The 9,544-nt window shown below is 39.2% G+C and overlaps 2 protein-coding genes across 8 annotated transcripts in view; one reads left to right on the forward strand and one right to left on the reverse strand.

The window, feature by feature from the left end:
* Positions 1–4,060, forward strand: part of LOC130922611 (uncharacterized) — a 38,230-nt gene extending 34,170 nt beyond the window's left edge. Inside the window, exons 2-3 of one of the 3 annotated variants that reach the window (XM_057847479.1) lie at positions 3,045–3,184; positions 3,261–4,060. In XM_057847479.1, coding sequence (XP_057703462.1) covers positions 3,045–3,184; positions 3,261–3,794 — 674 coding nt within the window. In that variant the 3' untranslated portion in view covers positions 3,795–4,060. Of the gene's footprint in view, positions 1–2,024; positions 3,025–3,044 lie in introns of those variants that run through there. The other 2 variants (XR_009064546.1, XR_009064548.1) reach the window with 2 other exon arrangements.
* The window catches only part of agpat4 (1-acylglycerol-3-phosphate O-acyltransferase 4 (lysophosphatidic acid acyltransferase, delta)), a 39,660-nt gene extending 31,217 nt beyond the window's left edge, over positions 1–8,443 (reverse strand). For 2 of the 5 annotated variants that reach the window (XM_057847461.1, XM_057847462.1), the window contains exon 1: positions 8,214–8,440. The gene's annotated coding sequence lies outside the window, so the exon portion shown is untranslated. Of the gene's footprint in view, positions 1–8,213 lie in introns of all 5 variants that reach the window. The other 3 variants (XM_057847464.1, XM_057847463.1, XM_057847465.1) reach the window with 2 other exon arrangements.
* Between the last annotated feature and the right edge of the window lie 1,101 nt (positions 8,444–9,544).

Below are 9,544 nucleotides of genomic sequence, written 5' to 3' on the forward strand. Positions count from 1 at the left end.
ACTGCCATTTTCAAATCTCTCCACAGGTGTTCTATGGGACTCAGGTCTGGACTCATTTCTGGTCACTTTAGAAGTCTCCAGTGCTTTCTCTCAAACCATTTTCTAGTGCTTTTTTAAGTGTGTTTTGGGTCATTGTCCTGCTGGAAGACCCATGACCTCTGAGGGAGACCCAGCTTTATTACACTGGGCCCTACATTATGCTGCAAAATTTGTTGGTAGTCTTCAGACTTCATAATGCCATTAACACGGTCAAGCCGTCCTGTGCCATAGGTAGGAAAGCAACCCCAAAACATCAGGGAACCTCGGTCTGTAGGGACTGTGTTCTTATCTTTAAAGGCCTCGTTTTTTTTTGTTTTTTTTTAACCTGTAAACTCTATGCTGTTGCCTTTTCCCAAAAAGCTCTACATTTGTCTCATCTGACCAGAGAACATTCTTTCAAAACGTTTTGGCTTCCTCAGGTAAATTTTGGGAGACTCCAGCCTGGCTTTTTTATGGCTCTGGGTCAGAAGTGGGGTCTCCCTGGGTACCCTACCATCTTTTCATTCAGACGCCGACAAATAGTAGAGGTTGACACTGTTGTACCCTCGGAGTGCAGGTCAGCTTGAACTTGTTTGGATGTTAGTCGAGGTTCCTTATCCACCGTCCGCACAATCTTTCGTTGAAATCTCTCGTCAATTTTTCTTTTCCATCCACATCTAGCCACAGAGCCGTGGGCTTTGCACTTATTGATGACACTGCGCACGGTAGACACCGGAACATTCAGGTCTTTGGAGATGGACTCGTACCCTTGAGATTGCCCATGCTTCCTCACAATTTTGCTTCTCAAGTCCTCAGACAGTTCTCTGGTCTTCTTTCTTTTCTCCATGCTCAATGTGGTACACAAAAGGAGACAGGACAAAGGTTGAATCAAATTTAATCCATTTTAACTGGCTGCAAGTGTGATTTAGTTATTGCCACCAACTGTTGATTGCCAAAGGTAAGTAACAGGTGCTGTTAATTACACAAATTAGAGAAGCATCACATGATTTTCCAAAGGGTGCCAATACTTTTTTCCGGGCCATTTTTGGAGTTTTGTGTAAAATAATAATGATTTTATTTTTTCCCCATTCTCTTTTGTGTTATTTCATTGCAAGCAAAGTAAATGAAGATATTACTACCAAAGCATTTGTAACTGCAATCATTTTCTGGGAGAAATTGAGCAGTATCTGACAGTATTGCATGGCTGCAAATACTTTTGGCCAGCACTGTAGTTATTCTGAAATGCATTGTGAAGGTCCTGGTTGTTTATATAGTTAAGTGTGCACTCTTTTTACCACTATCTTTGGGGTGACTTCCTTCTGGAGTATCAGCTGTGTTTCTCACTTTACGCAAAGATGAGTACAGGAGCTGAGCTCATTCACATATGATTATCAACAGTGGATAGTCATAATAATATACTAGTAATAATCGCTTCACCACCTTTTTGAGGTGTCAGAGCAGAGCGATTGACCGATTTGCCACCCTTAAAAACAAACAGTTTTCTTTGATGCTTCCATTTACCAAGTAACTTGCAATTGTAGCCATATTTCCCTTGTTCCACTGCATTGAAAAAATAAGACTAAAACAACAACAATTATTATTATAATAATGAATAAATTATCAGTCTTTGTAAGCTGTTGGTGAAGTTTTGTTTTTGTATGCTACGTTCACTCCTGGTCAACTCCTGGGGTTTAAGCCCCCCGTTCTTAAAACCAAGTGACGCGTGTAATATGTACTGAGTGATAAAATCGTTTTTTGTTTTTGTGTATTTGGTTATTGGTGATCTTTAATGTTACGTGAAACATCTGGTGAGAAGATGGAGAAAAGCATAATTGAGGTATTGTTAAGCCTCTCTCTCCTTTGTCAGCCTATTCAGTGTCCAGGGAAAATATATTTTACTTAGACATTAAGTCCTCTTTTATGCTTTCCCTGAAAGGAATGTATAACCCTTGTAAAATGTCGGCAGCAGACATTTTTCACAATAATCCTGATGTGATTGCCCACAGCCAACATCTTAGAGCCAAAGCCAGGAAGATGTATCATTTTGGCACTGCATCACAGGAGTGAAGTTGGATGAGTGTGATCTCTTAAGAGCACTGTGAGGATTTGACTTCACTGCACAAGTATGTGTTAATAGACTCTATCAACTTTATCCAACATTGGTCTAACCACTCTAGATTAACCAAAAGCCTAATTCAAAATTGGTAACATTAATTCCCATTTTATTGTAAATCTGTCCTATGCAAAAATACTTGTTGTTTTTAATTTTAAAGTTCAACCTAGGGATGATCATACTATCCTATTGAATGTTTACATAATGGAGAAGAACACTGTTATTTGTGTGGAACTGATTGTTGGTTGATTATGTCTAGAAGTTCAAGTCAAGCTACATCGAATGCACGAGGTGGCTGAGGGACTTTTGATTGAATTACAACCTATGTCTGACAAACAACCTAATGTCAGAAAAAATTGATACAGTCCCCAGGAAAAGGAAGGTGTTTACAGGTAGTCCCCGGGTTACGACGTACCCGACTTCGATTTTACGACGCCGGAGTCTCGTCCGCCATTTTGTGTCAACTTTTGTTTGTGATGCATGCTTTTATTTTGGTGCAGGAAGCATAAGGCAGGTAGTAATTTTGCTCGCAAGTAAGAACGCATGTACACACAAAGAAGAAGGTATTTGCGCACACCAAAAAGAGCGCATTTGCTCCCATGAAGAAGTCACGTAGCTGAGTGGGAGAGAGAGGGGAAACATTAAAGCTGCAAGCCTGCGCATCTGTATATAACACCTTTTGTACTGTTTATTGTGCGTTTTCAATTGTGGTCGAATACTTGGGGCGAGTTTATGTGATTGTTTTTGATGATGTACGGATGCTAACTGATACATGCTAATCGTTTGTGTGGATTGTTATTGCTGTATCAGCAGCGAGTTATAAACGCAACTTTGAATTGCTGTTATTAAAGATGAAACTGATTTAATTATTAATTATATTTTAATTTAATTCTGCAAGTGTTAATGTCATTAGCAGCTGAATACAGTCAGCAAACACATGGACGTCTGACATCGTCATTTCGGAGCTTAGCTCTGAAGGAATCTGACCTTCTAGCCAGACCACCAGAATCCCGTGCTGGCGCAGACCCAACGAGCCGGGACGGCAGGACCCCGGTAATCCGGCCATAAGGGCAAACTCCACGCGTTCACCTCAGTGTTAACCCCTTAAACAAGACGACATTTTATTCAGGTCGACGGAGATCAAAACGGCAAGGCGAAACAGAAACACTCAGGCGAGGAGGAGGAGGCAAACTCATTCCAAGGTAACCATATTAGAAGTCAACAAAAGGTACCTGAGAAAAATGACAACACTTTGTTAAACATTCAGTCTTTTGAAGGCTCTCGCAGGGCGGGCCGAGGGCAGGAAGAAGGATGTGTTTGGGATTATTGTCTGTGGATTGGACAGGAGAATTCGAGAGTTATTGTTGTCCGGGCAACGAGAGTTGTGGATTTTGCCACCTCAGCATCAAAGGGGCTCTTGGAGTCTTGTCAGTCGTGTTATCAGTTTGATAACGGGCGTTCTCCGGTGCTCCTTGTGTTGGTACAGAGCGTCCCGCCGGGAGAACTGATTGCGAGAGTTGGTGCATCATTCTTGCTCATGACGCACACGTTGGGCTTCCGTGATAAGGAGGCGTCGTGTAGGCCTATCTTTTATGCCCTATATTCTGCTTGTTTTTGCTTGAACTATGGTAAAGTGCTATTTATTTTATATTGGGTGTGTTAAAGTAATACAAACAGTTAGACGGTGCCAACGAGAAAAGGTACTCCTTCAGCTCGCTGTCTAGCTAGGATTTGGCTCCAAAGTCTTGGCGAGGACAGTACAATGCAAGTTTTTGGATAGTTATTTTAAGATTTAGAGGGTATTTAGGGGTACTTAAATGGTAAATTGTGATGGAAATTCGGGTCACGTCGGAACTAGTTTGTAACCCGGGGAATACCTGCATTTGAATTTTTGGGTGAAATTTCAGGATGTCCCTAAAATGCACTGTAACCTGCAGAGTTTTAATTTATCAATCTCCAATAAACTTGAATGCATGTTTCAAAACTGTTCAAAGTTTTATTACCTCTACAGGTTCTTGTTCTTTAACAAAGAGCTGTACCACAAAATTAATCTTTTTTTCATAGATGAGCTTATTAGATGAAAGTCAGTGAGACGGACATAGATACAGTACAGTAAAGCAGAGCACAGTAGTGTTCTAGGACAGAAAACCCCAATTGGAAAAAACATTTAACGCTAATTAATTGAGGCACATTCAACTTTAGTGTGAGTGACCTGCACAAATTAGGCAAGAACATGGAAACGTGTACTTATTCATGCGAACATCAGTAAATCAGGCGTGAAATCTTAATATGGCATTTTTGACAGTGATTGTTTAAACATCATCAAGCAAGAGGATGTGCTCACTTTTTCTGAATGCAGCTTAGACGTATTAAAAAAATGTACACATATGAAATTATGACAACAAAACCTTGGGCTTAAACTTCATTTGACATCATGTATAAGTCTAATAAAGCCAAAGTGAGATTCTGAAGTATCTCTAACAGGGGACTTCGCACCAAAGCCCAATCCTTCTAGAAATACTGATGTGGGCCTCACTTTGTGCTAATTGGTGCTGGACACTCATTTGTATCGCATGCTCTTTGACTTACAACAGCCAGAACATCTTTAGTGTATTTAAAATATGGTAATCCTTTGACCTAGGTACAGAAGAAAACAGCCTGGTTCTGCAATATTGTTCCCTTTGAAACATGCCAAAATTGGGATTTACCTAGGTAGGGGGCAAGTGGTTCAACATTGGTTTACATGCGCACAGAGCTTAATGCTGGTCATTGTACATGAGTGGGAACAACAGGAATTTGTGCTATCCAGATGGCAATGATAACATTTCTATATAATGGTTCTATGACGACAGTACAGGCATGTCATGTTCCAATGTGAAAACCCTTATGGTACATATACCAGATTCAGCAGGTGACACTCAATCTGGGAATGTGTCTGCTTCCTACAGCATGGTTTGCTGATTAGCCCTTAAATACCTGCAACATGAAGCAATTATCGGAGAATCCCAAAATTTGAAAAATAAGGTCTTAATGAAACCTTTTTTTTTTTTCAAATTTGTAAAATGAAAAGTCAAAATGAATATGTGTAATAAGCGCTCTGATATCTATAACCCTTGCTAAATCCTGTTTGGTTTTCTCATGGAACCTGCAGATGCATGTGTTGACTTGCATCCATCATTTTTTTTACAAAAAGAATTGGCAACATTCTGAATTAGTCTCAAAATTATGAAATTTTAGGTGTATCAAATGTGATAACGTTTGGCAATAAAGGGTTAAATACTGTACCTTGACTGTTTTCTAATGACCGAGTACTAAATCAAGAGGCTACATCAACTGTGCTGTATAGTGCCGTGGTAAATTGTTCACTTCAGCCAAAAGGTTTGGTCACTCCAGAGGTCAGCACAACCAAATGCACTTGTGCACTTTGTGTAAAATTGTCAATGTGAAGCGCGTCAGTCCATTTGAATTTCAACAGCTCATTTAGAATTTCAGTGTAAGTGGAAAGTTGACTTCGACACATGCTGCATATAATGTAATCCTGTTTTCAAGCTTAATGTCAGATAAATCTGATATTAAAAGGGTTTGCAGCTTTGCACACTGTCTGGTTTGGTTTTCTGCGAGGTTACTGTAAGGCCAAGACTTCACTAACTGATTTAATGAGAACAAATATATCTGCTCTCTGTTGCACACAAACCTAAGAGGCAACAAGCCTCCGTTTGACGTTACCTTGTTTCATGGAATAATTCATACTGAACCATTTATCCCCATGAAGGCTGCGGGGTGCTGGGGCATATTCCGGTTGACTGTGAGCAGGTGGCAGGGTACACCGTAAACTGATTCCAAGCTCATCACAGGCTTTAATCAAGCATACTTTCTAATTCTTATTAGGGCCCGAGCACCAACTGGCGTGAGAGCCCTCTTGTAATGCAAAGGATTATTATCTTTTTTTTTTATGGCAAATGAAAATGGCCAATTTGGAGGCCTTAACATGCATGAAAACTCAAAATTTGCACATTTGGCATAAATTTAGCTAATTTTGCGACTTTGCAAAAAACATTTAAAAAATGGCTCAATGGCGCCCCCTTGAAATTTTCAAAAATGCCTCTCCTATTAGGTTTTTTCAACATACTGTACAGCGATGAAATTTGGGGAATCAATACCTTGTGCAAAACTGCTCCAAAAAATCTCTTGCACCCATATTCCAAACTCAACAGGAAATCGAGTATTTTGGATTGAATGTGAAAAAATATGCAAAATTAGTCGATATACAGGGTGCACGTTTGAGACCGTGGCGCCAAGAGAGTTAGTTGACTCCTCTTCAAAATTGGTGAGACTGTTTATGAGACATATGAGATCTTAAGTTATCAAAATGATGAGTTTCCATTCACGGGCCTGGCCTGGGCGGGTTGCCAAATTTGGCCTTTTTTTGTGGAGCAAAATGCCAAATTCAGTTAATGACTCCCTGATACAAGGTTCAGTGTTTTTCATATCTGGCATGTATGCGAGGTATCTCAGCCTGAACACGACTGCATTAAAATATTACCCATTACGCCTGGCACCCCTGTTGGGAACAGGACACTCCCTGCATTAAAATATTACCCATTATGCCTGGTGCCCCCTGCTGGGAACAGGAAACACACTTTTGAACAAGACAGGCTCCTCCAAGGGAAAAAAAAAATCGATTGATCTCAAAACTGCATCAGGGGAGCTTTAAGACATGTGTTCAGGTGCCTGATGAAAAGTATTGAGGTTTCGTTGAAGCAGAGGGGTCCAAACCGGTAAGTAAAAAATACTGTCGCCATTTTGTCTCACCACAAATTTTTAACGGTCAAAACTTGGCAGACATACAACATATCTGCGCCAAACTTCCTGTGCTTGGTGATAGTTGTACCCTTAGGGGTCCTGCAGTGCCAACTAGTAGCAACAAAAAGGCACTCATTTTACTTATACATGTCCAGTTCTTTTCAGGTTGGTCATTATAGTTACAAAACCTTTTGTAATTCTCCATTTTAAGGCCCATGTCCACATGTTTCTGTTGCCATGACCATCCTTTGTTCACCATTAAAAGGAAGTAGGAAAAGGAAGTAGATTTCTTCAGGGACTTAGGCAGCTTATAGAGCCACAAAATTTGACACGGTGGAATTGGCCCAATTAGAAGATTGATTTTGGTTTTGAATAAGGGCTTGGCTGCCCATCTCAATAGCACCTCCTTTTTTGTAGGACCCCGCTTCAAAAGGGATTTTTTTCCCCTAGGTGTGTGAATGTATTTCTGATTCCAAGAAAAGAGGCAAGTTTCGAGCATGTTAGGTTCTAATGAGATAATAAGAGGGGGACGATCTGCCACCACTCTGACCTGCGTGCCGTCCGAGTTGCACTAAACTGTGAGGGCCCGTTCAATGCTGCTTGTAGGCCTAGTTTATAACTGTACTTCTAATCAGCAGTACAATCACTGGGCACGTTGGCATTTTCACAGTCCTGTTCAAATGGCAAGATTCTGAAAATTTTTATAATGTAATTGCAATTTCAAATTCACCTTTAAAAATATACTAAACATTAATGAATCTTACTATTAGCAGATAAGGCAATACATAGTGTTGTAGGAAAACAACTTTGTTCATAAGGACAAAATGTTCCATTTCATTGTTTTTCGATGGTGTAGTTTTTTCATCATATGAACTTATCCAGGAAGTTTACCTTTCCTGCATTCATTATCAAAACTTTTTTTAGAGGTCAAATGAACAAATTTGAGGTCAAGCAGTATGTTGACTCGTACTTTTAAAACTACTATGCAATTGAATGGAGGCCCAAGACGTTGTTCTTTTTTATACTATCAAAATGAGCAAAGGTTTGTTCAAAACGTTGTTGGGAAATTCCTTCCTCATTTGCTTCGACTTAAACCGAACACCCACCACTTAACAGCATTTGTCATGTCTTAAAAGTTGACTTTCTCTGTGTTGCTGGAGCATAGCTTGCGGTCCAAAATTTTGACAACTCTGGTTTGTCAGGCGACCAAAGACTGGCATAAGGAATGGATATTTTCCCACTGACTACAGAAACTCTTGCCCTGAAATAAATGACTTACTTGATTCCAAGTGACATATCCACTTCTTTGCCTTGGCAGGCGTAGGAGTCACTTTGTTCAGTGGCGGCAATGGTCGACTCGTTAAGGCAGCCAGTGGGAACAGTAAATTCTGATTTCACTCAGATTCTGTGAAACAGGAAAATGCAGCTCTTCCCATGAGTGAGTGCTCTGCCGCTTTCATACAAATAATGTCCCAGCGCAGGAGAAGAGTGATGACTGTTATGCAAAGCTAGCTATTGATTTATCAATTATATAAGCTTTTTTTTCATGGTTTACTTGAACCAAGACACTTTCATCACCTTTTTGTCTGGTTTGTGTGTCAGTTTGTGGGATTACACAAGATGTACTTAACCCATTTCCATGAAACTTGGACTGGGAGGGCAAAAAGTTTTTTATCACTACATTAAATAATGGGGGGGTTCTACCAGTGAGGTGTGCCTATAATTTTTTTTTTTTTGCATGTGAAAAGTGAATTTTATTTTCATTATAATATTATGATAATTTTACTCAAAGCTGAATTGTTTAGGTATATATTTGACTGATTTAAAAACATGAAAAACAATAATTATCGCCAAAGTATTTTTAATACAAAAAAATACTGGAATAAAATTAACATCTGCCATGCTAAAATTTAAATTGTATAATTTAACCCTTAATGTCCTGAGCCTTTTTCTGTGTTTGTGTGTGTGTTTTTGGCTGTTTAAATTATTATTAATATTGTTATTTTTATTATGAGTAAGTTCAAATTCCCCGTCAGTAATAAGTTTTGCAAATGATCCCTCAAACATATTTTGAAAACGCAAACGAAATTGACAGAATACAAAAATATAATACAAAAAGTGAAAATAAAGTACGCAGAGGAGCGCAAGAAAACAAATGAACATCATTTTGAACATGCTTGAACGCGCTTCACCTAAACCTCTTATCTCCCATACTCTTATGTTATCTTTCGTTTTCCTTCTCGACCAATGAGATGAGCGGGATTGTCATTAGTCTGTCAGCTCATTGGTCAGAAAGGGGTAAGCCCTACATATTCTTGAAAAGTACCATACGAGTATACAATTGTTCTACAAATAAAGCACAATTTTCCAATTAAATTGCACACGAATATCCAAAGGTAGAACTATCATCATAATCATCTTCATTTTTGACCTCAAATTGATTTTTAGAAAATTTCTCTGTTTTTGTAAACAAAAAAATGGCTAATTCGTTTTTGTGCCATGTTAAAGCCTACTCTGTCAACAGTTAACATACCCAGTAGCGCCTCATTCAATATGACCCGGTACAAGGTGGTGATCATGTTAATAACACAACAAAAAAAAAAAAAAAAA

The sequence above is a fragment of the Corythoichthys intestinalis genome, chromosome 10, assembly GCF_030265065.1.
Source record: "Corythoichthys intestinalis isolate RoL2023-P3 chromosome 10, ASM3026506v1, whole genome shotgun sequence".
Classification (NCBI taxonomy): Eukaryota; Metazoa; Chordata; class Actinopteri; order Syngnathiformes; family Syngnathidae; genus Corythoichthys; species Corythoichthys intestinalis.